The sequence below is a fragment of the Protopterus annectens genome, chromosome 12.part0, assembly GCF_019279795.1.
Source record: "Protopterus annectens isolate FY-2018-M chromosome 12.part0, PAN1.0, whole genome shotgun sequence".
Lineage (NCBI taxonomy): Eukaryota > Metazoa > Chordata > Ceratodontiformes > Protopteridae > Protopterus > Protopterus annectens.
Window position 1 is genome coordinate 493,373,172 of NC_056746.1, and position 19,329 is coordinate 493,392,500.

At 38.7% G+C, this 19,329-nt stretch overlaps 1 protein-coding gene across 9 annotated transcripts in view; it reads right to left on the reverse strand.

Moving 5' to 3' along the window:
• CARHSP1 (calcium regulated heat stable protein 1) overlaps positions 1 to 19,329 on the reverse strand; it is a 963,972-nt gene that overhangs the window by 550,023 nt on the left and 394,620 nt on the right. For all 9 annotated transcript variants that reach the window (XM_044089611.1, XM_044089606.1, XM_044089612.1 and 6 more), the window contains one exon: positions 3,962 to 4,189. In XM_044089611.1, the coding sequence (XP_043945546.1) occupies positions 3,962 to 4,176 (215 nt within the window). In that variant the 5' untranslated portion in view covers positions 4,177 to 4,189. The remainder of the gene's footprint in view (positions 1 to 3,961; positions 4,190 to 19,329) is intronic.

The window sequence follows — 19,329 nt, forward strand, 5'->3', positions numbered from 1 at the left end:
AAGTTCTGAATCCTATTTTGATCTGTGGAGACTTCTTGGATGACTCTTTTGTCTAGCAACTCTTGAATTTCTACAGTTGCTTGTTCCCTTTGACTGGGTGGAACATCCGGGATTGTTCTGATCTGTGGGGCAGGATGGCAAAAGGGAATGGAATAGCCTCTGGATATTATACTTTGTACGCACTTGTCTCTAGTGATATCTTGCCAGGCTTCTGGGTACAAAGATACACGCCCCGACTGCCTGTTGAGTAGAGCAGACGGGCCTTCTTTCAGGAGCGCTGGCAGAGCCAGCCGCGAAAGGAATCATAGTTATCCTGGTTTGGCAGGCCCCCTCTGCCTCTAGGACAAAGTCTACTATTATTACCTCCCCCTCTGCCCCTGTGGAAGGGTTCACCTCATACATCTTGAAAAACTCCCTGGGATCTTTTGAACCACATTTTCCCACTCTTCTGACCTTTAGGGTAAGGTCTTGAAGGTACAGAAAATGGCAACGGCAGAGAGAGTTTTCCCTTCCTGCTGACATCTGGTGAGTGTGTCATTGACTTTAGGTCCAAAAAGTGAGGAACCATTACAACGGCATTGGTAAAGGTAGACTTGAAAGCCTTCGCAAAGTTACACAAGCACATCAAGGAGAGCCTCCTCAGGGAAACTCCTGAACCTGCTGCCCTGCTTGCTCCATCTGCTGCATAGGATATTAGTCTCATGAAAGAGTTAATGATGGAATTTAAGGTAGACAGCTGAGAAGTGACCTTTTCTGACACCCCCGCAGCTAATGAACCTTGGAGAGTATCTCCTAACTCCTTCAGGAGATCTCTTTGTAGCCTCATAAACTGTGAAAGATAGTTCAGCGATCTGAGGGTAAAAGTAGCTGACAAAAAATGCTTCCCATATCCGTCCATTGTCCGGGAGTCCTTGTTCAGTGTATGGACAGATGAGGATGTTTCAGAAAGATCCTTCTTGGTGACTGCTGCCACCACCATAGCATCTACAGGAACACCTTTCCTGAAAAATTCTTTTTCCAAAGGTGCTGGCAAGAACTTATTTGGCCTTCAAGGGACTGGTTCCATACTGTCTGGTGACTCCCACGCCTTTTGACTAACGAACTCCAATAGCTCACTGAAAGGTGGAGGCACCCAGGAGGCTGAAGGTTGAGATCCAAAAGCCTTCAGGTACACCGACTTCTCATCAGAAGGGCTGATGGATTTCCAGCTGCCTCTCTGTTTCAGGATCTCTAGGATATCTGTGAAGGAGATATCTTCAGAGGATGACCGTGGGGACCCTTCTGACTCCTCGAGGTCAGTGTCAGAGGTGGTGGACTCATCAGGGGAGTCTATATGCTTCCTTTTTCATGCTCTCGTTCGAGGATCCTCCTCAGAAGGATATTCTGGGAAGGTCTCAGAAGAGTGGAGCTTGCCCAATGGGGCTCCCTGAGGCTCTGAATCTCTGCTGTCCTGTGGATGGGGTGGTGCCGAGACAGATGCTGGTGCTTTGGGGGGAAGAATACCAGTATCCTTGTGTAGAGCTGTAGGTGGGGACAGCACACTCCTCATCAGCTTGAAGGCAGATCCCTCGGCTCCGAGGACACCTCCAGTTCTGAGGAAACAGAGGGAATCCCCGGCTCCATGGAGATCAGCTCAGAGGCTGATGTAGGAGCCGAGCTCAGCCAAGCCGATGCTCCGAGAGGGAAATTTGGAAACGAAGAAACTCGGGTCCAAGCGTCCCCCCAGTAGCCGACCAGAGAACTTCGGCCCCTACATATCCCGGACGGCACAGACAGTGTTGAAGCAGGGACCAGTTCCAAAATCTCCTGAAGGGGTCTCGGAACTGCAGAATCTACAGCAAGCGGTACCTGGCATTCCAGCTCTGAAGATCTAGCTTGGCTCAGAGGAGGAATCGTCATGGACGTAACAGTCTTGGTTGGCTCCGGGACTGACTGGGTCGGAACCAGAAACAATTCAGTCAGCGCTGGTGACTTCAAAAGTCTGCGCACCACCATGTCCACGTCATCATCCGATAAGCTCCCAGAGGACCTGGAGGAGAGGGTTGGTGAGCGAGATCTCTCCAAAATGGGAGATCTCAAGTTAGGGGAGACTGGTAACAGATCAGTGGACCTGCTCCGAAATATAGTCTCTTTCGGTTCTGAAGGGCTTGGAGCCGAAGAACTAGATTTGTCCAAGTCTATGAGCTTTCTCAGTTCCGAGGGCTGTGGAGCCGAGGAGATCAATGCATTGAAGTATTATCCAATTTTTGAGTCGGCTCCGAATGAGCCGAAGAAGCAGGAGATGGTTGTTTTGTAGTCTTGTCACTCTTAGAGGAAGGGAACCTACTAGAAGAAGTTCTCTGTAGAGCCTCATCAAAAGAAGGTTTCAGGAGCCCTTTGAGTATCAGTTTGTTCTGTCTTTCCTGCAAGACACAGAAGCTGAAAGAATAACAAAACATGCAAGCCTCTTGAAGGTGAATGGTCCCCAAACAATAAACACAAATATTATACCCACCAGTGATGGACATCTTCTAAGAACATTTCTGACACTTCTTAAACCTCGAAGTCTTGGGTTCCTTCGCTCTAGTTTCCTTTGACATTTTAAGAAGGAAACAGCACTAGTAAAATAAAAGGTAAAGCCTAAAACACACCTCTATAAGAAAACTAACACACGCAAAACTTTTAGACAAACACTATAATAACATATCTAATAAGACAAGAACAAGGTGAACAACTCTGCCCTATAAATTAAATGGGCACTAGGCCCTCTAACTTAAACGGACCTAGTAGAGCTGTGAGTGAGAGAGACACAGAACAGGAAATTAGCTCTCTAACTAAAATGAGCTAATATACACAGAAAGGAAACAGAGATTAACTTATACTACTGTAACCATTAACTACACCACTACAAAAAATGACGGGAAAATAGAAAAAAGGCCTTGCGACTAACGATGTCCAACAAACAACCACACAATAGCAAGATTAAACAGCACTCGTAACTACAGCACACAGTTAAACTATGGAACAACCACTAACTAAACTGCTAATAAGCAATATTAAAGCTAAATTAAGGAAAAAAAACAAGTTTTTAAAGAATTTAGCCACAGCCAAGGAGAAAGTATCCGAACTCGTAAAGCAACAAACGAGATCTGGGGAATTACACCACTGCATGATGGGATACCTATTCTACCATGAGCAAGTTAGAGACTTCGAGTTAGTGTATTCAGCCAAGTCGGAACCAAGGATCGGCTCTGAACCCATCCAGTATGAATGAAGGCGAGACAGGACAACATATCATCAAATATTTGATCTATGTAGGATAAAATCAGTCTGAGAACACCCTTTGAAACTTAAGTATTGTAGAAAAATGTTGGGATGGAAATAAATGAAAAAAAAATAGAAAAAAAAGCTCATCCTAATGATAGTGTGTTACCAGCAAGTATCTGGAAGCATCTACCAGGAAGTCTTCTGCAACAGGATTTGAATGATTTTATTTCGAATTTGTTAAATGGGATAGAGCACTGACCCTACTGGAGCTATTTCAATCTTATCCCAAAGATCATTTAATAAGGAGAGCTATGCAGTAGAACCAGGAAACATAGAGCATCATCAGAGTCTGGCAGGCATAGAGAGCGCTTTAGGACAACTGAAAACTCATTTCTGCATTATAGTACAGCATTGCTATCACTTCGGATGCAACAAAACTTGACAATCACCTTTGCTATTTAACAATATCCGCCTCAAGTGACCTCTGAATGCATCAACACCAGATGTTACACTTGCAGGCATTACACAACAGCATTACAAATAAGCCAAACTGAAGCAGAAGGACAATGTTCATATATTAAACCTAACAAGACACAAAGAAATAACACAGGGTCACACAGGTGCACAGCTGTTTATGCTATGTACACAGTATTCAAAGAATAATAAAATGCATTATGTTGAATTGACAGCAACCACTAAAAGGCTTTGTACTTACGCAGAAAACGTCCTGGTTCGTCTCGTTGGGAGGGGACTAGGGATGAGGTAGCCTGAACCTCTCATTGGGGAAAGTGACCGCTCTCTCTTTCGGCTACCGTCTGGAATATTGAGCGACCCAGGAGGTGCAGGTGACCGTGGTGACCGTGGAGACTGAGGAGAAGTTGCAGGCAGAGGAGATTCAGAAGTAATTGGAATAGTGGCTTCAGAAGACATTGTTGAGATTTACCTAGTGATTAAATAAAAACAAAGCATTATTACTAAATTGTGTTACATATCTGAATAACGTTTATTTTTTTCTCTTCTGGTTCAGTTTCTACTTTCCATAATGCCTTTCACCATCAACACTACAACGTCTGACTCACTCTCGCTAAGCTCTGCTACTTAACCCTGCACTTAGCTACTAGTGTAACTTTAATGCAGGAAGATTTTAATTACTGGTACCGGTGCAATTAAATAACAATTATATGTTTACATATAGATAGAGAGGTTAAACTTAGTAACACATAAGTAAGAACACTAGTTACTCTCCTGTGACTTAATCATCACTTACTAAGTGTAATGCTTACCCAGCAAAGTGATACAGTGCAGGTCTTTGGGTTATGGTGAACCTACTTTTTGTAGCAGCAAGGGCATTTATGGTAGAAAACAAACTTTGATAGAAATCCATTACACTTGTTTCCTAGCTGAACTATATGTGAACATACATGAAATTACAGTCATACAGCAAAGCCAGTCATTCTGCTAATAAGACAGGATATCAACATTATAGGCACACATGCGTTAAGCAAATCTTCTTCAAACCTAGCTGCTCCAAGACATGAACACTAAATAAGCAACCAAGGCTCAGGAAAAGCCATTACTACTAAAAGGAATAAGGAAGTATTACTGAATACTTTCTATCTGAAATAATCAAACTGACCTTATTAATACAAATTTGCAATAAAACTATGGAAATACAAAATATACTTTAACCACTTTCAGCATATGATTAATTAATCTTCTCCTCCTCTACTGCATACTACCTTTAAATCAGCTGGCTATGTTATAATTAAAGATGATTAGCAGATATCTTGAATGCAATACAGTCATACATCCTTAAAACCTGAAAGGCATTCAAATGTACAAGGGCCTTCTTCAAGATCGTAATTACAGGTGGACAATATGCAGTTTGAAAGCAAAAAAATGCTTTCTTTCACGCAGAAAACAAGCAGTTTTAAGATTTTATGTAAGGTCAGCTGGAAATTACTCCTTTACTATAGTTCAAGCTGGAAAACTATGGTGCTGTCATTTTGTTACACATCAGTGACAAGACCTTGGCTGGAATTCATGGGCTAGCTGCAGAGAACTCGGCACATACTTGGTCAGGAATCTTACACATGCGACCTGCTAGTGATTCAAAGTTTCATGAAGCACTAAATGCAACTAAAACTAGGTAGGGAAAGAAGGTTCTGATGATATGCAAATGTGTGAAAGGTGAACACAGTAAAAATTCAGTTTTATGTGGAAGGAAAAAAAACTGAATTATACAACGACCCCCCATTAATATTCAAAAAATGTGCATGCTGATTGGTCAGCGTGCACGCTGTAAATCAGAGTTATAGTAATGGAAAAAGGTCCAGTCGCCCGGACTTTTTCCATTACTATAACTCTTTTTTTTTTTACAGCAACGGAGAACGCAAGATCTCTGTTGCTTCACACTGTCTCGCTATGTTAAACGAGTTTAACAGTTTGTAAAAAGCAACGGAGATCTTGTTTTCTCCGTTGCTTTTGCCCACAGCTCTGATGTACTGCGTGGGCATATGCATGTGCAGTACATCAGAACTGCTGCAGAATACCAGACAGCTGCAGAAGGGCAGCAAGGAGGCATTATACAATGCCATTATTTAAGAAAATTATTTTTTTTTTTTCTTAAATAATGTCATTGTATAATAGGAATAACCCACTTCTGGGTGTGGGTAATGCTGGATTTACCCACGGTTGGCTTTGTTTGGTCCCTCGGGCTTCACTCTCGTGACCAAACCATGCCAACTGTGGGTAAATCCAGCATTACCCACACCCAGGCGTGGGTTATTCCTATATTAACACACAGAGCAAGGCATGCAGAAAACATCTGATTTACAGACAGTGAAAGTGACAGGAGAATTTTCTGGTTACTGATGAATTTCTGATCCATATGGCTGAAAGCACTTTAATAAGTTTATGCTCTTATCTGACAGACGCATGTGTTGCTTTTTTGTTTTTAATACTGTCTTATATTTACTAGTGACCTGTTTGTTTGCTTCCTTTTTGTTATGAGAATGGTAGGAGAACAGCATCAGTCTTGCAATGTTATATTTCTTCGATCAGCACTGCTGCTTCCAGACTATGTGAAGTGACAAATACAATGAAAAACAAAGACCAGAATTTCAAATTTATTTCTCTCTGATGTCTCAGCATACAATGCCTTCTTGGAGTACACAATTCATTCACATCAAACACTTGCTTTATATACATCACTAAATAAACAATTAAGCAATAAGGCAATCGATACCATAAAATACTTAAAAGGCACTTCCTTTAAAGCAATACGTGCCAATTAAAATAAACATCCATACCCTTAGGGAGCAAAGCGTCAAACTTTAATATGTAAACTGCTTCTTTATAAAGAAGCTTATTCTTGCTAATGCCCTCACCCAAAAAGCCACAATCTATTTTTTCCAAAATGGTGGCTTGTAAACCACAAGAAGAACTACCATGAGCTTAAAACAAGGTTATTAGAACATGTTTGTTTTATAGTAAATAAAAAAGAACAAAGTTAAGTGGCACAACATTTTTAAGAGCCCATAAAGATCCAGCTACACCATTTGACTTAAAAAATGAAAATGATAAGCTGTTTTATAAACACTGGGTCGCAGCAGCACACAAATGCACTATAGAGTGCATCTCTATCCTTGTGGAAAGGAATAGGGTGAAACAAAAAGAGTTGAGAACTGAAATCAGCAGTATGTGCAGCAAATTCATTAATAATAAGTGTCAAAAGCTGCACATATGAAACAGTATAGGCTCCACCTAGCCAGCTCCATGGCACAGAGGAATAAAGCGATGAATTAGCAGTTCAAGTGTTTGAGGTGCTGGCAATGAGAGGATAAGCGTAACCACCATGGGAGTGGGGGAGTGGGGTGGGAGGATGTGCACTTGGGCTTGCATTGGGGTTGATGACTAGTTTGGCCTGGGGGCACGCAATGGGAGCTGTCTTTAGGAAGGTGAGGCCACTGTCTGAGATGCTGCAGAGGTGGAAGAATATTCCAGCATGTCTGTTGCACATCTGGGCCTGGAAGTTGGGAATGTCTACAAAGGAAGGGGTATGAGAGCACTAAAAACACTCTTTGGCAGCAATGTGATGATACCATGGGTACTTCAACCTTCTCGTTGGTCCTAAGTAGGGGTTGGAGTAAATATGAGGAGGAAGAAGGGCCTGGTAGACGACAACTGGTCCCGGGGGCAGCCAATGGTCAGCTGTAAGGAGCCAAAAAGAAGAACAACTAAGGCCCCACTTAACCCACAGTTACAAAGACTTGTGAACAGGAAGGGCTATCATTACATGATCTTCTAGGCAATGTGGAATGTGCATGGAATCAAAACAAATATGTCCCCACAGCACCCAAGCGGATTGCATGACTGACATCTACAGCACTCATTTCAGCTATACTCTTCAAAGTAATATTCCACAGGGCCAATTAATTAGTAAGAACAAGCATTATGGTAAACAGTAATTTGTACGGTTACATGTACAGTTGGCCATGGAAAGACTGAACAATATGTTCAGAGTTGTTGCGTCTTTCAGCTTATCCCGGTTAGGGGTCGCCACAATGGAACTCTGGTCCGCTAATGTTTTGGTAGAGGAATTTTACGTGCTGAGTTACCAGCCCTGATGCACAACCTTCAACGAAGGCACGCCCATTCACGTATGCCTCCACACAGAAGATGCTCTAGCTGAGAATTGAACAGGACAACGTCTTGCTGTGAGGCAAAAATTCATTCATGTATCTGCAAAGTTAGCTGTTTATTCTCACTGCTGACTGCTTTTATTTAGGACTCTAGCTGTCTGTAGGTGCAAACAATTAATTTTGAAAGCTCTGAACAGTGACAGGTACAATGGTAAGCAGTTTAGTGAAATATAAAGTCTGAAACTGGGAAGTGAATATGTTATATAAGTAGTTGCCTCCCCTGCATCCTTAATGCTTTAATGAATTTACTGTAACTGTACAATTTGGGTTGTTTACTTAAAGGTAGCCAATGCACTTTTTCTTAGGGCTAAAATTTAACGTTAACTGAAAACACGCAAGCTGTTTTTCACATGTGGGAGGGGAACAAAGATAAGAAAAGAACAAACAGCAATAAAAGTAAATAGAAACACAGGCATTAGCTTGACTAATCTTAACTTTAGAGTAATCCATAAAGGTATAGCTGCTGATATGGCCAACAGCTCCTTTCAGGAGGGATAAGCCTCATTTGTTTAACTGTAAATAGTTCTGAGTGGTTATCTGACAGTAAAAGGGATGTGGATTCTGAAAAATGATATATGATTGTGAGTGGTTTCACTGAAGCGAAATTCTTAAAGTGGCATAAGTTCAAATGGAAATGAGAAGAAGCATACACATAAGAGACCTTCCTGCCAAAAATTAATATATGCATGTAAGTCAAAAGTTTGAAATGCACATTCAAAAGAACTGTCATGTACAATATGGAGGTTAATGGAGAAAAATAGACACAGTCACTTTCCTATTTACATGTTAAAAACAGAGGAATCTAAGGAATGGACAGTGGAAATGATTTAGAGTTATTAGGGAAGACAGAAATTTTTACACAAGGCATAGTTAGTGAGTGGGATAAAATAAACATGGAGCTTAAAAACAGAGTAGAGAATAAGGAAGTGTTTGAATGACAGGTATGAGTTTAGAAAAGTTGTTGTTAAGCAATTATTTTTTATAACAACTCCAGAGCACAAAAACATGTAGCACAACAACAGAGAGAACAGAAAAGAGAAACGGCTGTCACCAAACTTAGGGAGACTATGACAAGAAAAATAACCAGTGATCCTACAGAGGTATTAAAGATATGTCAGAAATGTTATAACATTTGTATAAAGCAGATAAATACGGAGACCAAGAAAAGGCATACATGGAAATATTTATGGAAGACAATTATGTAGCGATCAGAGGGAAATAAGGCTCAACAATTAATAGTTACTACAGGAAGAAATGAGACAAAATGGTGATGTCTCCAAGCACAGACAACATTCATGTGGAAATTAGGGAGGAAATCAAGTAATAAACATCTGAGAAGGTTTGTTTTAGTGTGTGTGTTTGGGGGGGGGGGTACCAGCATCTTTAAAATGTGGTGGCTATACTGTTCAAAGCTTCAGGACCAGCTTCATATAGACCCATTCCAACTTAAATCATGATTATTATAGTATTTATATCTACGCCAGCTAAGAGAGTCGCATAAGTATTGCCAAGATTGATATATATGGATCACTGCAGTTTTGCGGTGGAAAGGCAAGCACTGGACAACATTACTAGAACAATATGGAAGCAGAATTTCAGAAAATGCCACTATTATTGGTGGGTCTTGCTGCAAAGAAAGAGATTTTGTTAGTAAGCCAGTAGTATTATTTGCATTCCCTGACAGACTAGGATTAATTAGGGGAATACATAAACGGTCGGATGCAGGAATTAATGTGGTAATGTTCCTCTCCGACAAGCTGTATTTCAACAGAGGAAAAATGCAGGGGTGTCCTCTTTCCCCTCTGTTATTTGCAGCCAATGACAACGAAATTACAGGACTAACAAATTAAAAAATATCACTGATAAGGTTATCAAGAAAAAATACCTTTATTTCCAGTTACTATTATTTTGTTCTTGAAAATTTCAAAAAGAACACTTCAGTGTTGTACAACATTTCTAAACAACTTCAGAGCCTTTTCAGGGTACAAAATTAATGAGGATAAAACAAAGGCTAATGCTGTAAACCATTTACCCACATGCAAATTGGTTCAACAATACAGAAAATTCCAGATGCAGGTAAGGACAGCGCACGCTGTGATGGCCTCCCTATGGGACTATCCCTTGCACATACCTTATCCCAGGGGGGTTCAACCAGTGTGGCATGGCACACTGGTGTGCCTTGAGAGGTCACCAGATGTGCCACAAGATTTTTTAAAAAGATGGTTAGCCTTTTAAGTTTAAAACTTAAGGATTATTTCACTCACATGCTGTTGCTGCCACCGAAAATGTCCGTCCGCAACCCAATAAAAGCCACTTTGTCTCCATTTTATTTTGAATTAAGTAAATACAAGAATTATCATGGAGGCAAGGTACTGTGGTACAGATGCTCCAAATAGCCTGAATACACATGGGTACAAAACACGACACTGCCCTTTTGGCTGTGCTCAAGGACAATAGGCTTCTATTGGTGGGGGACTTGTCCTGCATCAGTATTTGTATGGATGGGGCCCACTCTATGCCATGAAGTGTAAAAGGATTTGTTACACTGGCTCAAAAAGAGAATCCTAGAATTATATGTACTCACTGTTTTCTCCACAGAGAAGTACTAGCATCAAAATCATTGGTACTCGAACTGAAAAAAGTACTAGACGAGAATGTCACAACTGTCAGTTGTATAAAAAGCAGGCTGTTACAATCAAGATTGTTTGCAGCACTATGTTCCTCAATGGAAGCTTCTCATACACAGTTGTTATTCCATATGGAAATTAACAACATTCCATACAATATTATCAACAATGAAATAACAGTCTCAGATTACAATATTATACGAAAAGACAGGAAAACTAGAAAGGGCGGAGGAGTAGCTACATTATTTAAAAATCACCTAATTCTAGACCACATAGATGTAAACATTCCTGAATTTGACAACGCTGAACTTATCTTTGCCAAATTAAAAATTAATTCCAAAAAACACATGAATATTACTAGTTGTTATTTCCTACCAGGAAACAATATCCCCACTCTAGAAAACATACTACACTGGGTATCCAGTTCTCTCCCACAAGAACAATTCTGATGACAGACTTCAATATAGATTGGCTTAACTGCTCCACAGAAAATCCATCTTCCCACACAAACTTCCTTGGGCTTACGCAACTCATCACCTCCCCTACAAGAACTGATAAATCTTCCAAAAGACAGTCAATTCTTTAATTGATTTTTAGTTAGCAACCCCTCTCAGGTATCTCTATCAGACTGCCTGCCAGACAGTCTAAGTGACCAACAGTCAACCTTCCTTCCTTCTGAAATCCATAGTTTGAGTGGATGAAAGCGCTTAATCCGTAGCATGTTATGATAGTAGTATTTTTTGAAGTATTTTTTATGTGGTTGCACACTTTTTTTAAGTTTAAAGTTTTATGAACATATTGATCGCCTAACACTGGTTATGTGAAAGAATCCTGTACCAACCAAGCGTTTTTTTTCTTTTTTCTTTGTTTGGTTCCTTCCTTAGGACTCAGACTCACCAAGTCATCCAACCCACCTTCTGCTTAATCAGAAACAAGCAAAAAAAATCATCTTGAATAGCTTCATCACCACTCTAAATAGTTATAACTGTGAATCTCTTAGTTACCACTTGACGCAGTTAACTCATTCAACAACACGTTCTTAGACATACGTAACTCCCATGCTCCCCGTAGAACTATCAGAGTAAAATCTAAGTATGCACCGTGGCAAACTAAAGAATGTAGATCCCTACACAAGGCTAGAGACAAAGCCTGGCAACAATTTCAAAAAAACAAAACACAAACAACTAAGCAAACATAACTAGAACTTCAGAATAAAATAAAAAAAAATAGTAATAAAATTAGACAAAATCAACTATTACCAAAACATCCAAAATAAACATACAACCCCCCCAAAAAAAAAATTCTGGGCAGCAGTTAGTAACATACTTCAACAAGGTAAATCCATCACCCCTGCCCGCAACCCAATTTAATAAATTCTTCACAGAAACTATTCAATCCTTAGCAAACTCTCAAGGCTTTGACAGTAACACTACCTCTCCCCCCCACCCACCCAGAATAGCACCAAATTGCAAGACTCCACCTCCCACTTCAACATACACCCAATATCTGTAATAACTGTAAAAAACTACTTCAAAAACTTAAAACTATCAACTGTAGCCACTGACAACCTTCCAGCAGAATTTCTACAAAGTGCAGCTGAAGCAATGGCCTACCCAATAGCCATGCACAGAAACCGTTCAACATCTGAAAGCCAGGTACCTGTAATATGGACAGCCTCCCACATTCTACCACTACATAAGGGAGATAATTCCACTAAACTTGCCAGTTATCACCTAATTGCCATTCTATCTCCCTTATCCAGAATACTAGAAAAAGCCATGCATACCCAACTAATGGACTACCTTCTCACACACAAACTACTAACAAACACCCAATATAGCTTCTCTCCCTTTCACAGCACCACCACAGCACTACTATCCTTTACTAACACTGTTAACCACCATAAAACAATGGAGAATTTGTATCAGACATATTTTTAGACTTATCCAAGGCCTTTGACTTGGTCAATCAGAATAAACTAGGCAATATTCTCTCCACTCTAAACCTCAGCAATTCTACTATTGCGTGACTTGAACGATATCTAACAGGATGACTGCAAGCCGTCCAGTGGCAACACCAACTCTCTCCTCTTCTTCCAGTCTCCTTAGGTGTTCCACAAGGCTCAAACCTTGGACCACTACTATTCTCTCTATTCACTAACCACCTCCAGGCCTCAGCATCACAAGCCTCTGTACTACAATATGGATATGCTGACAACACCCTAATATGTGCTGGCCCTACACTGGAAGACATCCACACCAAAACCCAAGATTCCTTTCTGTCAGTAGAAACCTGGCTCACTAACTCTCAGCTAATTCTAAATCCCAGCAGAACTAAGCTCCTTCTCAACCAACTGAAAGACTGTAGAACCACACAAGCACAGCACGACACAGCAACTGCAGGCTACAATCTTTATTCATAAAGGTTTAGTACTTTCTTCCCACTTACAGGGACTTCCTCAGAACAATGAATAATAACCCACCCAGCCTTTATATAACAAACCATATCCTTAATTAATTAGTTAATAAACCATCAATCAACATTTAAAGTTATATGTATGAACTTAAAACACATATAAACTGGGAGATTTAGAAATCTTCTTCTACTTCTTGAAATATGATATTAATATTGGACAAATGGTGGGTATAATACTGAAGGTGGTTTATAAAAAGGACCGATCCTTTAAGAATATATTGTAGACTGCTGCCCATGCTAATAATAGTTACTTACACAGAAATAAGGGGAATTTTAAGTGCAATATGTGCATTTTCTGTCCAAATATTTTGGAAACAGCTGACCAGTATAGGTTAAATAATACATCCATATTAATGGACACTTTAATTGTAGCCAAAATGTAGTATATGTGGCGAAATGCCAGCAATGCCCTATTTTCTGTATAAGGAAGACGAGTAGGCAGTTCAAAAACAGAATAGCTGAACACTTGTTGGATATTAAACATGGTAGGTTAACTAATTCCTTAAGTAGACACATCAATATAAGGACCACAAATTTAAATTTTTGGTCATTCAACAGGTGGTTAAAGATTCCCAGGGAAGAAATTTAGATATTCACCTAGATATATGTGAACCTAAATGGTACTTGCGGTTAAACGCAACTGAGTACCCGGGCATAAATGAAACCACTGCTATCACACGCATTTTAAAATTGAACAATATTTTAGATTAAAGTTGTATTTTTAAGTGTGATTTTACTGTATCATATATATGTGTTTTAAATTCATACATATAACTTTAAATGTTGACTGATGGTTTATTAATTAATTAATTAATTAATTAATTAATTAATTAATTAATTAATTAATTAAGAATATGGTTTGTTATATAAAGGCTGGGTGGGTTATTATTCATTGTTCTGAGAAAGTCCCTGTAAGTGGGAAGAAAGCGTTAAACCTTTGTGAATAAAGATTGTACCCTGCAGTTGCTGTGTCGTGCTGTGCTTGTGTAGAAATCTAAGCTCCTTCTTTTTAGCCCAACCAGATTCCCCTCATCTTCCCAGTCCTTTAATTTCTTCCTAGGAACAAAACTATTATCACCTCAAGCACTCACACTAAACTGCCTGGGGTAAAAATTGATAACCTGAAATTTGATATTCACATAGCCCAAACCATCAAAAAGGTTCACAAGAAAATAGGTCTCCTATATAGACACAAACAATTTCTTACAAATAACATGAAAGTTAACATAGCCCGGACATGCCTCCTATCAACTCTCCTCTATTCCTACCCAGTATTAACCAATCTCCTCAAAACGGACCTAAACCAACTGGAATCTTGCTATAATAAAATAGCAAGATTTGCCACTGGAGCTTTAAATAGATCATATCACTGTACATCACTAAAACAGCTTAACTGGCTCGAATTTCCACAACTTCTACACTTTAAATCAACTAACCTTTGCCACAACATTCTCCAACAACCTGATAAAACCCCTTCTCTCCAAAAAACTCATTCAACCATACACCTCAGCTTGATCTCTTCAATCCAGTAACCAACACCTTCTAGATACCACCAAAGCCAACAACTCAGCTGGGAAATTTCTCTTCTCAAACTATATTCCTAAAATTTGGAATAAGCTGCCAACCCCAATAACTTCTAACAGTTCTCCTTCACAATCCAAAAAGCTCCTCATATCACACCTAGTGGACACCTAGCTATGTTCTTGTTACTCCTCTGATTATGCCTTCCTGATTTCTCAAACAATCTTCTACTCTCTTTATTTAAATAATAGGATGTAGTAACCTCATCTGTTAAATTTATAACTCTATAATTTCAGTCACACCTGTAGCAACTACATCTGTATGTGTATAACCCTCTCAATTATTTCAACTGCAACTGTAGCAGTATGAGCTATGATGGGACTTTTTTCCATGAAATGAAATGCAAGTCCTCTACTTTTGTATTATTTGTCCTCGATATAGTATCCTGTATGTTTGTTAAACTGCTGAAATGTCTGTAACTGGAACTCTATGTATGCTAGTATATGTTGACATTATCCTTGTAACTGGAGCTTTTCTACCTGGGCCTCTACTGAAAAGGAACCTGTGTCCAGTCAGACTTTCCCCGTAAACAAATGTCAAATAAATAAATAAATAAAAAGAAGTTAGGTGGCTATCCTGTTATCAAGTCCTATTAAGATTTTATGAACTAAAAGAGGAAGTTCCAACTTTTCTGACAACTCAACAATCTAAGTTAGCCGATTTCCTCAGTGATGAGCTTTTTTGCAATAAGGTTGCATTCCTTTCTGATTTCTTTGTTAATAAAGGTATGCAAGGAGATTGTGAAAATATTCTTACTTCCACCAACAACATTAATGTTTTCAAAGAAAAATTAATGCCTTGGGAAGAAAGAATCAGAAGAGAAATGCAGTACAAATGTTTGAGATAATGAAAAGTTGGAAACTAGATGGAAGTCTTATAGATCTAATTTTCCAAACTTAAAGATTACTTAGTATAAAAATAGTGAAAAATATTTTCCTCAGTTAACATATCATCCTTGGATTGGATAAGAGATCCACTTGTCTTAAATGCGTGCAAACTGGCAAATTTAAATATTACAGAAGAAGACGAGTTGACAGAGATAAGAAATGACAGAGGATTAAAACTTAAATATTCAACAAAAGATACTACTTCATTTTGTTTATCTCTTAAAAGTGAATTTCCAAATATTACAAAACAAGCAAAAGAAGCACTACTTCCTTTTTCCATGTCACAGTTGTGCAAATCAAGCTTCTCTACAATGAATAATATTAAGAAAAAAACTAGATCGGGGCTGGAAACCATGGAAGAAGATTTAAGAGTATGCCTGTCCAAAATTCAACCTCGCACAAAAGACATTCTAAAACAACGTCAAGTTCAGATATCTCATTAAATATTAAATGCAAGTAAAAAAGAGGAAAAGATTTTCTAAATCAATCAAAATTATACCTATTTTTTTGCCTGACAAAAATATATTTTTTGGTGTGCCACAAGATTTTTGCAGTTAATTTATGTGTGCCATGAGATGAAAAAGGTTGAAAATCTCTGCCCTACCCCAATCTTGGACAACACTGCTCATGGGGAGGGCAGTGATACTGGCTTCATGAAATTGTCAATCCTCCAGATGTAAGTGGAAATGGAAGCAATGTGTAACACCGTAAACCTCACATGTTCAGTATGTGCCTGGAATCCACATCCTCATAGATGCCAACTGTATTGCAGCAGAGGACCCTGAATGACATTGTGGCACATCTGCTGACTGATTCCGAGTGCTGCCCATATGTCAGGGGCCAACTATGACACAATCCCTGTGAGGTTGTGCAATGGTGATCATACCCACATCAGATGCACTGCCCTCATCAGCTGTAGGAGGACCATTGCTGTTGCTTGGAGCCACGCTGGACCCTTCCCTCAGTGAGGAAGATATGAACTCAAGATTGTACAGACTCAAGTTGAGCTATGGGTGAGACCACACCTTCAGCTTCTATTGTGGGTGGCTGTATATTCAGAATGGAGACAATATCAGTGCAAAAGTGTGACTTGGGTTTCTGTGTTGCATCATCATCATCATCAGCCCCTGATCAGGTACCAACATCAACATGTTGTCCTATTCTAGCCTCTACAGGTGTTACTGCAGCATTACTCTGCCCTAAGAACACTCCAGAAAGGAAATGGAGTGAGCATAGCTACTTATGGCAAATTGTGTTCATCTAGCATGCACAAAATGAATGTCTATTTTAGATGCACCATGCAATCATATCATACCTCTCCTGTAGTCTTAACCTGGCAATCCTACAGTCTGGTGATGTCTCATAACACCTTTTTGAAGTGTATTTTGTGAGACAAAAGTTGTCATTTCATTGTGCCATATTAATAGTATTTTGACTTGGAGTCTTCTTTCTTTGACCATTGGTACCAATAGTTTATTTTTTTGTTTTTTTGCTATGATAAAGCATAGCCAATATATGCTTTGGTCAGTTTATAGTTTCTTTTTACAATAGTTTTTTTCCTTTACATAATTTTATAAAGCTGAGTTTGTATATTAAACATTTTAGTGACATACGGAAAACTGTTAAAGGTCTTAAATGGTTAGAAAATATACACTGGACTGTAATTGATATTAACAGTTCATGTACTTCTATTAAACATCGTCAATGCGCTGAAGCTATCAATTATTTTTTGGGTGACTCTCCTATGGTTAATTAAGTTGGGGAGATTTTAATGCTTTGTTATTACATAATTTTGTTGTTTTTGATGGATGCATTTACCATCAACTTAGGGAAAAGTGATGGGGGTGGCATTAGCCCCCATGTACGCAAATATAGCTATGGCTTTGCTTGAAGTTGAATATATTTATTGCTATGAAGTTTATAAACAACATGTAACTGAATACGGTGGTTTTACAGATGATTTGATTTTTATATGCTATGGAAGAATGGATATAGCAAGACATTTTATGGATAATTTGGGTAAAATAGATTTGCTTTTTCCTTTCCAAGTGATGTCCTTGAACAAGAAATGCATTACTTAGATATTACTTTGTTTGGAATGTGTGCGTGTGTGTGTGTGTGTGTGGGGGGGGGGGGAGAGTGCAAACTAAAATGCACACAAAGAATAATGCCAATGTAGATTTTTTTCATACATCTAGTTGTCATCCACCTCATTTGACTGATGAGCACCCTAAGGGTTAACTTACAAGAATAAAGACTGTGTAGTGAGCATGAGATATTTTTAATGGAGGCAAATAGAACTATTAAAATGTTTTTGAATTGTGGGTATAATTGTGATAAAGTAATAACTCTTATCGCCATGTTATAAGTAAGAAAAATGAGAATGAAGGCTTATACACTAGGGTTGACGGGAATAAGGGTTTGAATTATAATGATTCTAATATATTTTTGTAACAGAATATAATCTTTTAAGTACGGAGATTGTGAGTTGTGCTGGGAACTATTTGCATTTTTTAAGACACAATGATTTTTAAAAAAAATAAGTTAAAACCATTTTTAGATGTCTCCTTTAACAAGGGGAGAAGTTCAGGTGATATGCTTATACACAGTCATTTTGTTAGATGGTTAATTGATATAATACAGATTTATTGATGGGGTACTTTCCCCAGTGGAGTTTGTAATGTTTGCAAGCATGTGGTTAGATTTTTAATTCCATTAATAGTATTAGATTTACAACTAAAAATAATTTTGCTTGTGTGACTGAAAGTAGTGATTTAAGCTATTACATTTCCTTGCAACCTTTATTATGATCTTTTAAGTTAGGTTACAGGAACATATTAGATATGTAAAAAACAAACAAAGAAAAACGGAGGGCTCTGTTGCAAAACAAAATGTTAATAAATATCATGGAATATGTAAAGGATTAAATGCCACAACATTAGAAAATATTTGTCTGGAAGATAAGGGTTAGAAATTTTAAAAAACGTATTATTTTATAAACAGTCTGAAGTCTGGCACTTTGAAACCTGAACGCATGAACACTGAATATAATTCTATATATTTTTTTTAAGTATTTCATTTAAGTGTATAATTACTGTTGTAATTTGATTGGTGCTTTCTATTTAATATCTGGATGTTTATTCAGTTTTATGGAACTCCTCTGAAGGCATACGGCTGAGGCACCAGAGGTTTATTAAATTATTTTTTATTTTATTTATTTATTTTTTTATCTGATTGCCTAGTTTATTTAGTTTTTTTCCCCTACAGTTTCTACGTGTGCTGCTGCTCTACAGAAATCTGCTTTAAATGGTACTAACCTGATGCACTCTTCACAGAAGCAGATGGGTATGGGTTCTTTATGACCACTTCAGGGATGATCTCAGAACCTGAAACTTGGACTGAAAGCTACAAAGAAACATGTACTTTAGGCATACTAAAAGGGACAGTTAGGAGGGTATATCATACAACTGTAAGAACAGATTTGGAAATATACATAACAGTTACTTATCACATACTGGTACACATGCACTCCTGACAGGGCTCATTAACTTTGTTAGGGCCAACAAATGTGGACCGCCTATGGCAGTAATCCCTGCTGCCAACATTAGGGATCATACTGGGAATGGTGGTGATGTGGCCCTACACTAGTACAGTGGAGGATACAGGTGTAGGCATAGGACTACCACATCCACAACCACAAGTCTCACACGGATTACCCATGCTGTATCCTTATCATATGCACTGATGGCATGTACAAGGACAGGCTGTCCTGATCAGCTAATCCTCATGTGCTTGACTTATTGATAGCTT